Raw genomic sequence first — 18,604 nt, 5'->3', positions numbered from 1 at the left:
GTTTTATCACATATAAATAGTTTGTAGAGAATATTATTTGTCACAAATAGCATAATTAAAAAAAAAAAAGAAAAAACTATAATAAGAAATTAAAAGTCTGACAATATTTTTGATTTATTGAGCTGGACTTATTAAGATAACGGAATGGATGATACATTATTAGGAATTTTTTTTTATTAAGATTTCATGATTATGTAACTTGACCATAGATAAGGAATATTAATCTGATAGCATTTATTTGAAATGTATAAATATATCCATGATATCGGAGTCGTATAAAAAATCAACTGTGATAGTATTATTGCCTTGAGGACTATACATTGTTCTGTAGAAGTAAATTATTAAAATTGTGATATTATTAAAGTACTGATTTTAATACTAATATTTTAAAATATGTGAGAAACAAGTATTTAATAAATAAAAGTTATTATTTTGTATGTTTCATTAAGTTTTTTTATAAACAGATTCTCATATATGATTTTTCAAGATATTAATTTCTTCTTAAGTTTTCTCAGGAGCTTTTAAGAATCGAAATTAAAATTTTCAAGAAATTAAATCAAGAATTATTTTGATTAGCTCTCTCCTCCGTTATCGTAATACATCTTACTTCATATAAAATCTTTTAAACGAAGATTTTAATGAGATAGGAAATATGAAAATCATGAATCTTTTGAGTAAAAGGTACTTTGCGATGCTATGGCACGGAAATGGAAATGTTTTTGTTTTTATACACTATAATTTATGAAATATAATATTCAACTTTGAAACTTTGCGGGCAATTAAGAGCTAGCCACGGATGATAGCACATGAGTTTCATAGAAAATAATTCTCCTATGGAACTAATAATTATTGTGAACAGTAATGATCAGATTTATAATAACCCTTTTCCTTCTCAAGTTCATAAAAAAGGGTTATTATAAACATCTTGAATTGAAATTAATTACACTTGATGTAGAGCCAAGAAAATTTCGTCTTTTGTGCACAGTTGCATAAAATAATTATTTTTTATGACATTGATGTATTACCATCCATCTGATTCTTAGTTGCCCGCAAAATTTCGAAATTGTGAATTTCTCTTTAAAGCTTTATCAATTTTCAACTTGAATTATAATACTATTTATGAATGATATATAAAATTATAAAATGTTGCTTAGTAAAATATTTTTTTATTAAAAAATTAAGAAATTTTAATATATGTGTGTTGTATTATTTTGCAAGTATATATTAATAGTAAGTAATTATAAATAAATAATCTGGAAAATTGTCGATTAAAATAAAATATACCATATTGCTAAAATTATAATAAATAGCTCTATGATAATAGCTCTATTAAATTAGAATAGTTAGTAATTAAAATTATTTACAGCTTTATAATTTTCACATAATACTCGCGGTTAAATAAGCTATTATTATTATTTTTTTTCTACATTTTATTTTTAAGTCAATTTTCGTGTCAGATTTTTTATTCATCGATTTATCTCCATAGCAATGCTTCATGCATCGATATAACCATTGAATTGAACAGATATTACAATTTAATTAATCCTGTTATTTTTTTTTCTCACCCTTTGAGTTCATAAACTGACGAATTAATTCAATTGGTGGTTGGGCGCCGTATTCATCCAGCGCTGGCATGTTCAAGTCATCGATGAAAAAAATTTGCCTTTTTAAAATCGGCGGCCCGTAAATGCCTTTACGTCTCTTGTCCAATTTGGCGTCAATTAAATCCTGCGCGAAAATAGATTCGCGTTATTAATTTCACTTCCCGTTCTGATAAATATTTAATTCGCTCTCTCCTGCCGTACTTGCGTCTGGCCCGCCGTGATTCGCGCCGAGAAATTCACGAAGTCGCAAATATATTTTTTCGGCATATTACGTGATAATTTTGTCAAAATCGTCAAAGTTTTGCCGCTTCCGGTTGGACCCGCGCAGAGGATATTTGTTTCATTAATGAGAAGATATTCGATTAATGCGGCATTTCGCACGTTGTCCTTAGTTGGAACTTCGATGTCTGCAAAAATGTCATTTGTCGAGAAAATGTATTGAATAAAATATCACTTTAAAATAACTTTATAGATAAAATATTATAAATATTAAAATCACATAAATTAATATATTATATAATATATTTGAATTATATATGAAATATTACAATTTATTGATTTCCATATTGCAAACTTTGCATAAATCTTATTTAATTTCTCTTTTTCATTGTGTAACTATTAAGATGTAGAATAACGAGACAAGTATACAGATAATTAATGATCTAATTAGCTATGTGTACATTAATTAAATTAATTAATTATGTGTTGTTGCAAATAAAATAAATATAAGACACAAGTTTCCTCCTAAGAAGGTAGCTATAGCTTACCGGCGTATTTTGTTTCTGGCATTATTCTGATGAGTGGAATTCCGTCCATCCACTTGTACCACTTCGGTGGGATTGGTTCTTGACCTTCGATAGGATCGGTGAATCCACCATCGTGTAATCTAAATAGTATAATCTACTTTATATGTGATATATATAACATGATATATTATATTTCAATTAAGATGTGTAAAATATGACTTAATATTCTATTTGAATTATTCATGAAAAATTATATATATATATATATATATATATATATATATATATATATATAAATAATAATATATGCTTTATTCTCGGACAAACAAAAATTTTGTTGTTAAGAAAAAAGAAAATTATTAACTTCTAACGTGCATCGCCATGAACGCGCTCTGTTTCTTCACTTAAATTTATATTTATACCTATAATCGAATACAAGTCCTTCTTCTGGAAATGGCATTTTATGTTGAGCATTCTTTTGTATTTCTCTCAGCCAGTCACTAAATATAGGTCTACTTTTGTAGTCGCAAGTAGCACCTAATCCCCAAACGACAGCGAAAGCTACCCAAGGCGACAGCAAATCCGCTGTAACACAAAGTATTGATTGTTAATAATTTTGATTTGGTATTAAATGTAATATCAAAATTTTAATTTTTTATTAATGATTCTAGTAATAGATTAAAAATAAGAAAAAATATATATATATATATATATATATATATATATATAATTTATAAAAACATTTTAAATAATTTATTTTATAAATTATAATTTTTTTACATGTAAATAATTATTTAATATATATTCCAAACATTTTTGTAAACAAAGTATATACTTGTTCAAGCAAAAAAAAGTCAACCAAAATATATTTATTTGATTGAACAAAATCTTATTTTTATATATTATATCACTCTATGTGTGATTATGTGCAATATGTTACAAAATAATTTGAATTTTTTGTTATTCTAAACTTATTATGTATAATTGTGGCAATATCCATGTGAAACTATTATAATTAATTTATTTGCAACTTACGTATAGTTCTTTGGAAAGCAAAACCTGGTGGCGCTTTTCCTTCGCGACCGGCCATCGGTCCGATTCTGAAGTTCATTAGATTAATGTAAGATTGAATAATGGCGGAATCTACCGTATGCATGATTTCTCGTATATTTTCCCGTACAAACTTCAGGCCGGGAAGCACTAGTTGAGCTGTTAAATTTGTTATTTCTTCGACGTAATCGCTCATCGTCTATGAAAATAATATATTGTAAAAATTTCGGAATTAAAGAATGTTGAATATTTATTTTAAAAGATATATGTTATTAATACATAAATACTTTTAAAATTATTGTTACATATATTTAAGAAGATACATGTGTTTAATATACACATTAAGATCTTATCGTTACAAAAGATTTCTGCAAAAATATTCTTGCAAAAATATTCTTGCAAAAATATTCTTGTAAAAATATTGACTTACGTCTGACAGCGATCGTATCCAACAATTGATTAAAGGTTGCAGACCCAAATTTTCCGATGCTACGTATACCATACCACATCTATTTTAACATGAAAATAGAAATAGGTTTGTCACATTGTTTTAATTAATATTTCAATTAATACATTATATTCTATCTCGGTTAAAAGACTTTCTTATATTTTATTCAATATTTTTGACGCGCAAACTTTTACTATATTTTTACTATATTAATACTAATTTATGTTATTAATATTAATAAATAATATTATATATATATATATATATATATATATATATATACATACAATATTAATTTTTATAATTTTACTCATATGTTATTGACAATCTAATAATTGATGATTATTTTTTTTCTGTTTTTTTCTGTTTATATAATTTTTAGTCTGCATGTCTATTATTAGTAACTTTATTAGAATCAATATGTATTTTAATCACGTGCAACACTCATTTCTTATCTTCTTCATTCTTATCATCGTTATCATTACAAGTTCTAGGCATTAATCTGAATTGAAGCAGATAAGCTTAATTGAAAATCATTTTTTGAATAATTTAATACAAGATTTTCCTATCATTTTTAAATAACATAAAAGCTAGACAAACTAACATTAAAGCGCTCTATATTTTTATATAATTTAACGAATATAGAAGAAATAGAAGAATATTGTGTAACGATGAAAACTATGCTATTATCTTATTCAAGTTAAATATTCAGAATATAAAGAATTTGCGTATAAATTTGCATATAAAAATATTTTTAAATGTAATATTAGAATGTAATTTTATGAAATAGAATGATTTATTTCTCTTTAAAAGCTTTAAGCTCTTCAAATAATTGTATTAAATACACAATATTTCTGCAATTGATGTAATTATTTTGTCTCTTGCAGAATAGAAATGAAAACCTATTGAACCAGTTTTGTATTACCTAGATACAGTAGCCGGAGATGCCACTCGAAGATCCGATACTTCGAATATCATGATTTGAGTTGGTAATAGCTTTATTATCTCCCCTGATGTAAGACAAAGCTTTTTATTATCGTCTAGGACGCTATTCATATTCTCGATCCAAGCTGCATCGACCGGTCCATCAAAAATATACCAATGTTTATCATGATCCGCTGCAGTTATAACTGTTCGTATTAAAGTTGGCAATATTCCGTCTGTCCTGAAAATCGAATATACACTGCAGGTATCAATATTATAATTATTTTGTATCTATTTTAAAATTTTACAATTTATGAACGTGACAAAATTTTCTGTATATTATGATTAGTATATATCTATATTTATACATTAATTCGCTATGTGGATTTTATTTGTATGTTTATTTTAATATTTATGCGTAATTAAATAAATTAAAATTTAACAAATAATTTATTCAATTGATATATAAATTATTTATAATAAAACTAATAATAATAATAAATTATTTATTTGCATTGTACTATTTTTATTATTTTTGATTAAAATTTAAGAAGAAATTGTTTAGAAATTCAAGCGCATTTAAATGTAAAAAAATTGAACATATACATATGTATTTATAATATATGTAATATATTTTTCTATATATGTTGTAAATAAATGCCCATATACATATATTGTTGCTTAAAACATATAATGAAAGAGCAACACGAGTAATTACGTTTGCAATTAGTTTTGATTACACATTGAAATACATTGAAAGTTTTTATACAAAAGTAGAACAGGGCATAATAATAGAGAAAGGAAAATTAAATGTTTCTCAAAATATATAATATTTTAATGGTGATAATAAAATAGTTCATTATTATCTCGATACTATATAATTTGTCAGTGAGAATATTTTAATTAATTATATACACGAGATAACTTTCTAATATAGAGACTATGCTGTATTTCATATTATTTTTAGTACTACCATGTACATATAAAAATATATTTCCAAATTATGTTAAAGAAAAATTAAAACGCACTTGATATTTGTGAAAGAGATAAAAAATTGTTTTGTATTATATAAAATATTAGAAAACATTTTTGTTCGCAAGGTTTAATACACTTAATGGAATTAATTATCATAATTAATCATAAATGAAAAACAAAATGATAACGTCGAGTTTGTTTGTATTAAAACATCGAATGCGTTACAATAATATGTATTATATATATAATTTTAATATTATATTTCTGAATTATAATTCTTCAATTTCACAATTAATTTAACGCAAATACAAAAAGTGCTTTAAATAAATATTATACAAATTAAATAAATATTAAAATAAAAATTAAATAAATATTAAATATTAATTAAAATTTAAGAGCAGATTTTTGGTGGATGTTGAAACTTTTGATATAAAATAAATACATATATCAGTAAATATTATATCACGATTCATAATAATATTTTGAGAAATCCGCTTAAAATTTTGGAATAACAGAAAAAACTCATTTTTAAATTGTAACAAAAAATGTTTATTTGACAAATCTTTAAAATTCGAGGAATTTTTGTAGATTTGTGATTTTTACACATAACATGAGACACGTATATTTGCATTTAAATGAAATTCAGTGATATTGTATTTCGTGATTTTTGCATAGTGTCGACGATATATCTCTTACCATTCGTGTGTGTTGGGATCGTATTCGCCATACAGTTGACCCATTGTTATGGCCTTTGGATTTAATACATACGAGATAACTGCTGTGAATGGCTTGCCATTTGGTTGTGATTGACCTTTTAGATTTGTACACGTGCGTTTTAAGACTTTGTAACACTGAAAAAAAAAATTAAAACAGATATATATTATCTGATAATTATTTATATTAATCTATATTTATTTTATAAAAATATACAAGATAAAAAGATTATATTTTTTAAATTTGCAGCTTATTCATTCAAAAATAAATCAATCTCAGACGTGAAATGCAGAAATAGATGTATTTGTTAAACAATAACTGTAAAAATTTAATTTTTGCTATCAATTTGTTTTCTAAAAAAACTAAATAATTAAATATATAAAGTGCACTACGATCATTTCTAGATATTTGATTATTGCAAAAGATTGGGATTCTGTCAAATTTCTCTTTTAGAAAAATTTTTAGAATAGTATAAATTAGTATAAATTATGAAGATGCTTTATATTAAAAGTAAAAGCATTTTTGCAGATTATTTTTTACAAAAGAGACATTTTTTTTACAAATTTTACATAAGACTTCTTTTCCAAAAAAAAATCTACTATTCAAATATTAAATGTTAATAAATAAATTGCAGATAATTTACAAATAATTATAGCTAAAAACATTTACATGAATCATACAATTAACTTTACACGTGTACGTGTGAATATTTAAGAATTAAAGGTTAATATGCATACTAATATATCAAAAATTTATGTATAATGTCCTTTATATATTATTACAGATTATTATATACATGTTAATCCTACATATCGTTTGTATAAATCCACTTATCGTTTCTATATATATTTGTATTAATAAAATTTAATTTATTTAGTGAATACAGTTTGCGATGTGCATAGAAGCAAGTAAATTGTTATTTCTCAACGTAATACGTAACACTAGTATTGCATTAATAGACGAAGCCAACGCGTACAAAAGCTAACATAGGATAGAGAGTTGATTGCGAAAATGATTAAATTTGAGTTGAGATTGGTCAGAATTAAGCGTATATATTGAACAAATATAAATAGTATTAATTAAATATTATTTTGAAGGGAAAAAAATGAAAAAATACAGTGCGTTATTAGAATAAAGGATATATCTTTAAGCTTTAATTAATTAATTATAATATATTTTTTGCGGAATGTGATATTTTAGATTCTTAAAATATTTTTGAGATTTATAAGAAAAATTATAATGAAAAAAAGCAAACGTTTTTACCAGGTTTTTGAAATCTTTTTTTTTAATGAATGAGGAAATGTTGTTATGCCTTAAAGAAACTTATTTTCGGCGTAAAAATTAGCCGATAAAATCGGAATAATATTATTTTATATTCTTCTTTTTTCTACAATAATATCACAGGAAGATAAGCAATAAATGTTTTTTATTTATAAAATTCAAAATTAATTTATCTATCAGCGAAGTAAATACAATATATTTCGCGTTTTGGCTATTTAAATTCGAGAATCGAGACATATGTCAATTTATTTAACATGTGCCAATTAATTTAACATATCTTTTATACATGTCTATTAACATAATAATACTAATCCACACAATATCGGAAATATTTATTATTTGATGAACATTATACATTATCTTAATTATTGGAAGTTTCATGATATGCGAGAAATAAAATAGTAAGAAATTTCTCAAATTTGTCAACTATGCAAAGAATACAGCAATATATAGATTCTATTTTAATTTCTATACCGCAATATCTGATCTTCGCGAAATATTATATTCCGAACTAACAATACTATCTTTTAAAATTTTTAACTGGATTTTCACTAGCTTATGACATAAAAGCTATCAAACTTTAATAATCCTATTTAAAAAAAAAGTTTATTCGTTATTCAACAAGGAATTAATTTAAGTTGGTTATTTGACTGGAATTTTCTATAATAAAGACAGCAAAAAATTTCGCGTAGCTAATGGATCAAGAACTTTTTTTTCGTAACTTTATCGAAAAAGCGATTTATCTTTAAATTAAAAGTTGTCGAAGTTGTTTTTACAAGTAAAAAATTTGCGAAATATATAAAATATTTAGCATTTAAAAAATTTCTCGATGTAATGCGAGTATAAAAATATAATATACACATTTTGTTTTATTATTTGTTGTAAAATTTTATATTTCAAAATCTTCAAAGTGCTATGGTATTCCTTTTATTCTATTGTTACAAGATGGAAAGAAGATCGCGATGCTCTTTCTTTGCAATCATTTATTCGAAACGACGTATTTATAGAGATGTAAGGTAACGTAAGATGAAATCCGACAATGTGTATAGTGCAATGGATTCTTCTATGTGACTTCATAAAAAAAAAAAAAATCAATATATCTCGAGCTGAAATTGTGATGCTCGAAACGACACGTGTTTCAAAAGAACTTGAGAAAATGTGTAGTACCTGATATAAAAATACATTGTATGTCGAAAAAATCTCCTAGTAACAAATTATTATTGCTAAAGTTGTTGTATTTCAAGATCAAAATATATAATGAGTCATCACATCGGATTTTTATACAACTGTATATTTTTTAAAAAGCAAATTAAAAAGTAAGATTAAAATAGAAACTTCTTTTATTGAAAAAGCATTCTAAAAATGCATATTTAATTGTGCATATTGCGCATATTTGCTTATCTCCATATATTGTGCATATTTTTTACATATTTTCATATATTTACATATTTTAAACAATTTATGTATCATAAAGTTAGGGTTTTCTTTTTATTTTCTAATTTATGTTTTCCATATAAGATAATTTTTTTCAGATGAACGTCACAAATTTACAGTCCCTATATAGTCTTAAGAATATATTATTGTTTTTATTATAATTTAAACTATAAGTTTTAAATAACATTTATTTTAAAAATTGTAATTTATTTTGCATAATTTATAATATCTTCTCCATACATTTTTTTATAAATATATTTATAAATATATATTTATAAATACATAATATTTTGTAAATGTATATATTTTTTATAAATATATGAATTTTCAAAGTAATTGTATTAATTGTATTAATTGTAATCAATATAAGTAAAATAATAAAAAAAAAATAAAACTTAAAAATTGTATTTATTTAATTCCAGAGATGAATATCATTTCTTATTGGTTATTAACTTTTTTTTTAATAATAAATTTCTGCGTGAAAAATCTGACGATCTATTCAGTTCTGGAGGAGAAAAAAAGATGCTCCTTTTCTCGTAATCTTTATTCTATTTTTGCGGAACAAAAAAAAAAAAAAGATGAGCCTTTTCTTCGCAATCGCTTTTCGAAGTCGTGAGACGTAGAACGAGGTGAAGAAGCCTAATGACGCCGGCGTCGCCGGCGTCGGCGGCGTCCGTCGAGACGCCGGCAGGATCCTCGACAAAGCGCATGCGGCGGAACTTTTCGGCTTGGGACAGATGCGTTCTCATAGGAGCCCGTGCTCCCAGTTTACCCGACGTCGTTTCTCACCGCATGACGCGTACATTTTCCTATATACGCGTTTGTGTGTGTGGCGATCCTATTTAAATATATATATATATATATATATATATATATATATATATATATACATCGTGAAATATATTTTTTTACATATGACGTTTAGATCATAAATCGTGCTTGAAACCTCAGAACTTATCTCGATTATTGAAGAGACGGAATCGTCAGAAAGTTTCTGGACATTCTGCTGGACGATCGAATTTAAATTAAGATTACAAACCACACGTACTATATTTTCATCGCTCGTTGAATCGTTTGAAAACTCTGAAGTGCTTTTCATTTAAAAAAAAAAAAAAAATTTTTTTTGACACTCATTATCGTATCCATAAAGTCGACAAAAAAAAAAATTCTCTCTGTAATTCTAGTTCAATTTCAATGAAGATTGCAGAATACATTGTACTTTTCAATTACAATGTATCAGCATTACATGTTTGATGATTGAAAATTTTTCAGGAATGTTTTAATTGAGTGTTACAGTTTCACAGATTATTGAGTACGAAAAATTGGTGCTTCAAGAAGATTAAGGAATTATTTATTCTAAAGGGATTCAATCGAAGGAGAATCAAACAGTTTTTTTTTTTTGGTGAGATTTTACACCGGATAAAAGATACATTGTCAGATTAAGGGAATGAAAAGCTTGGAACATAATTGCTAGAATTGTTGTACAACATCGTTATATCAAGAAGATACCTTTTGTCTCCAACCTTCGCTTGAAATCACTGCGCGTAGTGACAAGCGGAATGATGGAAAAAAAAGAGAATAATGAAAAATGTGCGCGTAGAAAATCGGACGATACGTATAATTTTATTCTCTGCAAAACGTGACAATTAAATGCGCCACTTGTAGCGTATTACATAATACATTTCTTGAACGGAGATTCTTGTTTAAGAATTATTCAACGAGGCGCGTTGCGCGAGCAAATTTAATGAAATTGTGAAGTGCGAACCAGTGACTGTGCAATTTAATTAAACGGTAAGTCGGCGCGTTTGATAATTTAATAAGCGAACTAGCACTTCCAAAGGAACACGAAGGGTTAATAAAAAAAGAAAAAAAAAAATTAAAAAAAATGCATAAATAAATATCGGTGGCTTTTTTTCTTTAACACGCGAGATATCTGTAACTCTTCTGCGCTAAATTGCGATCGCTGAATCAGCCAAACTGTGGATACGGTTTAGAGATTCGGGAGCTATTCGAGTCAAGGTTGAGCGAATGCAACGAATGTTAGCCGTGCACGATGAAATCGCATTCTTGCGGAAAACGCGCGCCCTGTTTATCAATCCCGCTACGCTTCCGCATTTATCTCACCGGCTTAAATATACAGCGAGCTGTCGAATCGATAAATCGACTTTTAACGGGTGGCTGGATTCGATTTGCAATCAGTCAGACGCGAAAATGATGGGAGAAAAATGGACCATTAAGAAATACAATTAAGAAATACAATTAAGAATCCATTACAGGAGGCTATTAGGTGTAAATTGCGCGTTTTCTCGTTTTCGCGTTAATGAAATCAACATGGGAATTTGAACGGAATTGCGGATACGAACAATAAACGTATCGCTTTTGTTCTCGTTAACACGAAACACTTCGACACGCCAATTGGTGATGGCGTGGAGATTTCCTTCAGAAACTCCATTGTATTATACGAAATAGATAACAATTGTCTCTATTTAATTGTAAATTATTTTTATTGACACGAAACATTTCGATGCGGTGATGATGATAAAGGTAAAGGTTCTTATCAGAAAATTTATAGATAGCAATTGTTTTATGTTTTTGTAATCGCAAATTATTTAATGAACTTGCAAATTTGTTTATCTTATGGACATAGTAATAATAGGGATTTCATTAATACTTCATTTCCTACCGTTCGAAAATTATCATTGAACCACAATTGCATAACTCAAATCTAATGAATGTAATGACAAATATAATGGATTTGTGATTTCCTCGAAATTGAATTAACACGCGTGCTATCATAGGATAAAATGAATGTGAATTACTGCGAAATCCGGAAAAAATTGATTAAATAATGTGCGTGAATGTGCACACATTAAGCGAAATTGTATCGATCGAGTGTGGTTAACATTCCTCTGTTTGGCTGCAGTTCTCTCGCAATCGCAATTAAATTGAATGTAATCAGAAAATGTAAACGCTAAACGGTTGTGTCACCGTTTAGACGGACAGGGGGAAAAAATTTGTGTCGAACAAACACTGAATGTCCGAAGGTTTAAACGCTGCAATCCTGCGCTCAATACCGAACGCTAATACGCCGTGTCAGCGACGCTTGGAAAGTATCCAAGCGTTTTCCGCAGCGGAATGCGTCCGCGCTTGCAACCGATCGTGTCGGATCAAGCTAGCTTTTTAGTTCGAGCGCACTGATTTCAAATAAGCTAGCTCGATAAAAATAGGCCGAACTTTCAACGCGTACCAGATGCACGATTCTGGAGCGTTTACGATATTGTTTAGGATTTATCGCTTACACATTTATTGCCCCGCAAATTTAAAGTGCCTCCGTCCAATCTCTCGTCATTCACCTCTAATAGATTTTTTTTTTCGCAGCGCGCGATATTCCGTACTACGGGGAGAAGAAAGGAAGAGCTTTTATCGAACAACAATGTTGCTTATCACGCGTGATTCGAGTGCGTGGAATACTGTCGTGTTCGTGTCGACAATTTTAATGAGTCTTCGTCAAACAGGCATTCTCATTCAATAGGTTTTATCAGCGTAAGGTATACGTTATACGAGAGGAAAAAGTTGGGAATGGGACATCGGACAATGATTTTGCCGATCGCATACCCGTGATTCGAGCGTTCAGTGAAACTCTATAGCCCACACTGGCCTGGTCTGTATCAACAACGTCACACCTACGAGCCTGGAGAATGGCCAATATTATTGCGACGTGCATCACGCGCTAATGCACATCGCACCCGATCGCGTTCAGCAGTTTCTGAAGCAACGAAGAGAATCGTCACAGGGAACTTCCTTTGTACGTTAATGTGATCTCGTCAGTGCAACCATGTTCACCGTATTTCAAGAACTATCGAGCAGAGTCTCGAGATATCATCAGATATCGAGGACGGTTGGCGATTTATCACCGCGACTCCGAAGATCGGCATCGCCCACGAATTGGACGATCTACGATTACCAAAATCATAGCTTCGAGACGATTTTCGAGATGGACGAGGAACTGGATGGGATCTGCACCAAGCTATACTTTCTCTTGGACTTTTGTCATCTCTATTATATACCGTCCATCATTCTGTTGGGCTTGGTGGGCAACTTGTTGTCGTGCGTGGTCTTTCTCAAAACGCATCTGAAGCTGCGAAGCTCTAGCTACTATCTGGCCGCGTTGGCTACCGCCGATTTCGGCTTTCTCATGTCCCTGCTCCTAGTGTGGCTTAACAGCACGGTAGGCTGGAGGGTCTTCAACAACGACGGCTGGTGCGAAACATTGGTGTACATCAGTGCGGTTTGTAGCTCGCTCAGCGTTTGGCTAATCGTTGCCTTTACCGTCGAGAGATTCATCGCTGTTCAATATCCGCTTCATCGGCCGCATATGTGCACCGTGGCACGCGCAAAAACGATCATATTGGTGTTGACATTCTTTGCTTTGGCCAGCCATTCGTACTGCTTCGTCACCGCTGGGGTGATAAGGAACCAGTACGGCGACGAGATGTGCGATTTGAGGATCGAGTATCTGGAAATCATGAGAATTATCAGCATTATTGACAGCATAGCGAGCTTAATCGTGCCACTTGTGCTCATCATCGTGATGAATATCATGATCATGAGAAATCTCCTCGAGTTTGGCAGGCGATTCAACCAAGAGCAGCCCGGTACCGCTAATTGCGTCAACAGGGAGAAGGCCGATATCAATCTCAATCGAATCCCGGTGAGTTTCCATCGAGAACAGATCTTGCTTCTCCATTTATACATATATGTATCATGCATCATGTATGATACTTTGATGTATTGGCTTTTGTTTTGCGAAGAGATTTAATGTTTGTCTTTCGATGCTGAATCTTGTCTTGTTTTATTTTTTATATGTTACAAAGAGCTTTGAAATTATTGAAATAATTTAATTTGTACTCGTACTTTTATTATAAAACATTTTTTATTGCTTCATTGTTATATTTTTTAAAATAGAGCGTGCACTAATTTTTTTCTAAAAAATTAAATAATTTGTTTTATTTTATTCAAAAAACATTTAATAAACATTGGGACAATATGCAAACTTCTTTATATATATCACTCTTGAACTTTAAATTTTTTAATCTTTTTCGCTCTTTTTGTCTCTCTCTTTACTTTTAATTATATGGATATTTTTTTATGTAATTGATACTATTAAATAATTAATATATGTGCACGCTTTATGAATTTGTATATACAAAATTATTGCGAATGCTGGGATATCTCTGAGATATATTGGATAAATACTGAATAAATATACATATACTGTTAAATAGTTAAGATACACGCATTATGTTAAATATAGTTTTCATATATAAAATTATTGTGCACATGTTGAGGTATTACTGAACAACTAAATAAATATACAATTATACTTTTTTATAATAATTTAAAAAATTTTTAATATGTATATATATATATATATATTTTTAATATAATTAATAATATTTTAATTTTATAATATAAACATATCATCAAAACAGTATTTCATCGTTAAGTAAACAAAAATTGAAAAGAGCAAGAGAAGCAATTAACAATGTCAATAGCATAATCAGATTTAAAAAATAATAAATTAACAAGATCCGAATTACAGAAGTCACAATTAGAATTAAAATTATAAAATATAAAGCGCATTTTGCTGGCCCATGAGAGAAATGAACTTTTTCGCCTTTCGTTATTTTCTTTCCATCAAAATACGCTTGTTGTTATATTTTTCTATTTATGTTTATTAATCCTTGTTTTTCGGTTTAGATTTTATAATTTTAATTTTTGTGATTTCTATAATCCAGATTTTCTTAATTTATATATAGTGCTTTAGCTCTTTAATTTATTAAATGTACCGCGTGGTTTTTACTTTTATCTGATCATATGATTATTTTACATTATTAACATCCGCTAATTGCTTCTTTTGTCGTTTTTAGTTTTTTTTGTTTACTATCTGCGATGGCTTTCTGTTATATTTATTTGTTAAATGATTAACGATACGCGATTTCGAATTTTGACGCGATCTGTACAACAAAAATGTTGACGCAGATATTATTTTCTTTGTCATATCTCTTTCCCAGGCTTATTACTTTTGAAAATTTTGAACTCTTGAAATATATGTATAACACTCGCGTTATCGATTAGAAGTATTTCTTCTCACGTATGTTGTCATAAATTCTTAGAAGTAAACATTGAAATATTGAGTTTTCTTTCTCGCGATCGATCGTGTATGATGTTGGCATGAGTAGAGCATGGAAATGAGCACATATAATCTGAAACATCAACATCTCTGGAAATAGTATATCCACTCGTAATTTCTAAAAAGTACACAGAAAAAAGAAAAAAAAAAAACAGACAGAAATATGTTTTACATTGAAAACATAAGGGACACGCTCCGACTGACAATAAGAATCAACATCAATTATTGTTCCTTGTAATTGATATAAATATAAGATATCATCAAGCGAGGGAATTAAAAAAAATATTGAATTATATTTAAATTATCGTTTAGACGAGAATAAACGGATTTAAGAAGTCGACTTCGTATAAAGCTGAAGCTTTGAAATTTTTATTTCTGTCCAATATCGTTATCCATAAAAAGTGTGTCGATATCTATATGGTAGTATCAGAGGAACGTGCCGCTTCTTCGAATGCGGTTCGCCGACTATTTTCGACCAACGTATAAATACTCCAGCGGCTTACATAACTAACCGCCATTCATCTTTACGGATCGACGTGTGTGCATTGCCGGCGCTTCCTGCTATGCTCGCTGTTTATAATCGTTCTTGGGTGTGTTATCGACATATTATGAATCGCGCGGAATCTGCCTTTTGCCCGGTCATTGATATCGCCTTTGGTGGGTGGATATAGGGGCGGGAAAGATTATTACAGGGGCGACGTAAATCTCGAGATATATCCATCGCCAGTTAGACACATTATTGTAATCCACGCGAGGGAAACAGATCCATAAAATATGTTTCCAGAAAATACGTATTTATGGGAAAATAAGAATATACCATGTATATACATATGTACAGGATGTTCCGAAATTAATTAAAATAAGTACGAACTTTAATTTAATTAATTAAATTAAAGTTCTTACTTTAATTTTATTTATAATTTTCTAATAATTTTTTATCTCCTGACACTTTAATTTAATTAATTAATGAGATAAAAGTTGTAAAATATGGAATTAAGAAAAGAGGATGGAAATCCTCTTGAAATAAAATTAGAGAACTGTAAATATGTGACAATGCAAAGTTATCGTAATATTTTATTTTATATTCACATCTATTAAGGAAGTGTCAATATGAATAAATAAGCATAAATAAATAAAGTAAAACTAGGAAGTTTTTATTTTTTCTCTTATATATTACTTAAATAAAAAATAAATAAATAAAAATAGGAAAAACTGACAACCTTTTTCCTTTGTTATTTTATATATTTTTATTTACCTTTATCTACTTTTTATTTACTTTTATTCATTTTTATTTACTTATTTATTTATACCTATTTGTTCATGTTGTTACTTTCTTAACGACAATAGCAATGTAAATCTAAACTAAACAGGATACAGTGATCTCATGTTGTTGCGTATTTATTTACAGTCCTCTAATTTTACTTCAGATTTTTAACATAATCTCTTTTCTTAATTCCATTGTATAACTTTTATTTTATTGTACTTTTCGATAAATAATAATGTTAGTATTGTTTTGTTTTTTAATAAAATTTTTTTTTTTTTGGTTTTTTCCTTTTTCTTAAAAACGAGTCTTAAAAAAAAGACTCTAAAGAATTTTTTTGTTAATTTTTTCTCTACACGCTTCCAAAGTTTTAATATTAATTTTGGGATACTCTGTATGCATAAAAGATATTTTTAAAAATAAGAATATTTTTGCATCTGAATAGAGTATGCAAAAAAGAAGAGAAAAATAACTACGAAAAATAAATTTTTTATTTGAAATATATATAAATTTTTATATCTTGGTATTGATTTATTTATCCCTTTTAACATTACGTACATTGATTGCTATAAGCAAGTTAAAGTTAAGTTACTTTTATTTAGTAGCATAATTAAGAACAAAAATAATGTGTCTATACTTATAAATACGCTCTGAAATCATTTTAATATCTCTATTATTACCATCTATAACTGTCTTAAATAAATTGTAGATTATAATGCAATAACTAAATGTACACATTGTTTCATTATTTGAATTTATTCGTTATTCGATGTATCGAGAAATAAGAGTAATTTTATCTCTGTAAACATAAATAATAATAATACAAAATATTAGATTGCTGCATTCAATTTTTAATAACTGATAAACATTTTGATTTTTCTTCATGTTGATATTCAATTTATGATTGAATTTATTTATGTAGCTTGAAACTATCGGAACGTTTGGAAAGCTTTCATGCACAATTTAAAATCTCTTTCAGGTTCTTTTTTAAAATATCATATATCTTTTATAAAACAATTAAAAACAAAGGAAAAATTAAAAAAGTATTTTGTTAAATGATTTATTTTTCTTTTTATATGACCACCATTCAATGTATACATATTTGTATATATATATATATATATATATATATATATATATATAAAATAAAGAATCATTTATAAAGCAAAAAAAATTTAAAATGTAAATTTTGTTGTTACATTGCTTTGTAAGTTAAAAATTTCTTCTAAACATCTTATTCTCAAATTACTTCAAATAGATATTAAAACGGAAATTCTCCCGACTGTCATTTATAAATTTTTTTGGTCGATAGGACTTTTTTTTAAATAATTTAAAATATGAATTTTTTTTGTTATAAATAAGTCTTTTCTTGAAATTCTATAGAATTATAGAGATTTTTAAAAAAATCTTAGTTTTTTAATTTTATGTAAATTTTATTTAAACCTAAATTAAAAATTAATAACAAAAATAGATTAAGTATTAAGTTGTAGAAGTACAGTATTTAATAAAAGACACTCTTATTCTAAGGAAAAATCAAATCCATGATTCCATAAATTTATTGAAAAATTTGCTTATGAGTGAAAAAAATGTTTTGAAATAGTCTGTATATAAATAAATAAGTTTTTACATAAATGTGAGCAGTTACATTTCTTGATTAGAATTTTGAATAAACTGGTTATCCAATACTCTGCTATTGATTTCGCTGTTATGATGTTTATATAGTACACTTCTCTCTTGCATATATCTAATTATATTACAAATCTCTCGATGCGGAATCAAAGGTTAGGGAGATTAAGATTGCCGTCTTTAGACGAGATTGAAGGCTATTTGAGGTTTAAATGTTATTTGAGGATAGTAAATAAATTTTGAAACTGTCGTTTCATGTTGAAAATTAATATCGAAAACAACATAAAAAATTTATTCAATTTACAACACGTACAGAAACAATTTCAAAGAGATAAAGGCATTAATTTA

At 27.9% G+C, this 18,604-nt stretch overlaps 2 protein-coding genes across 3 annotated transcripts in view; one reads left to right on the top strand and one right to left on the bottom strand.

The window, feature by feature from the left end:
- The window catches only part of LOC126851650 (dynein axonemal heavy chain 1-like), an 85,060-nt gene that overhangs the window by 23,168 nt on the left and 43,288 nt on the right, over nucleotides 1-18,604 (bottom strand). Inside the window, exons 24-31 of the mRNA XM_050595812.1 lie at nucleotides 6,444-6,598; nucleotides 4,774-5,013; nucleotides 3,831-3,909; nucleotides 3,410-3,599; nucleotides 2,773-2,935; nucleotides 2,372-2,490; nucleotides 1,806-2,011; nucleotides 1,566-1,728 (exon numbers count right to left, since the gene is read on the bottom strand). Coding sequence (XP_050451769.1) covers nucleotides 1,566-1,728; nucleotides 1,806-2,011; nucleotides 2,372-2,490; nucleotides 2,773-2,935; nucleotides 3,410-3,599; nucleotides 3,831-3,909; nucleotides 4,774-5,013; nucleotides 6,444-6,598 — 1,315 coding nt within the window. The remainder of the gene's footprint in view (nucleotides 1-1,565; nucleotides 1,729-1,805; nucleotides 2,012-2,371; nucleotides 2,491-2,772; nucleotides 2,936-3,409; nucleotides 3,600-3,830; nucleotides 3,910-4,773; nucleotides 5,014-6,443; nucleotides 6,599-18,604) is intronic.
- LOC126851562 (thyrotropin-releasing hormone receptor-like) overlaps nucleotides 10,597-18,604 on the top strand; it is a 28,739-nt gene continuing 20,731 nt past the window's right edge. Inside the window, exons 1-2 of one of the 2 annotated variants that reach the window (XM_050595655.1) lie at nucleotides 10,597-10,967; nucleotides 12,709-13,887. In XM_050595655.1, the coding sequence (XP_050451612.1) occupies nucleotides 13,012-13,887 (876 nt within the window). In that variant the 5' untranslated portion in view covers nucleotides 10,597-10,967; nucleotides 12,709-13,011. Of the gene's footprint in view, nucleotides 10,968-12,554; nucleotides 13,888-18,604 lie in introns of both variants that reach the window. The other variant, XM_050595654.1, reaches the window with a different exon arrangement.

Source organism: Cataglyphis hispanica, chromosome 8, assembly GCF_021464435.1.
Source record: "Cataglyphis hispanica isolate Lineage 1 chromosome 8, ULB_Chis1_1.0, whole genome shotgun sequence".
Classification (NCBI taxonomy): domain Eukaryota; kingdom Metazoa; phylum Arthropoda; class Insecta; order Hymenoptera; family Formicidae; genus Cataglyphis; species Cataglyphis hispanica.
This window is presented reverse-complemented; position numbering and strand designations above follow the sequence as displayed.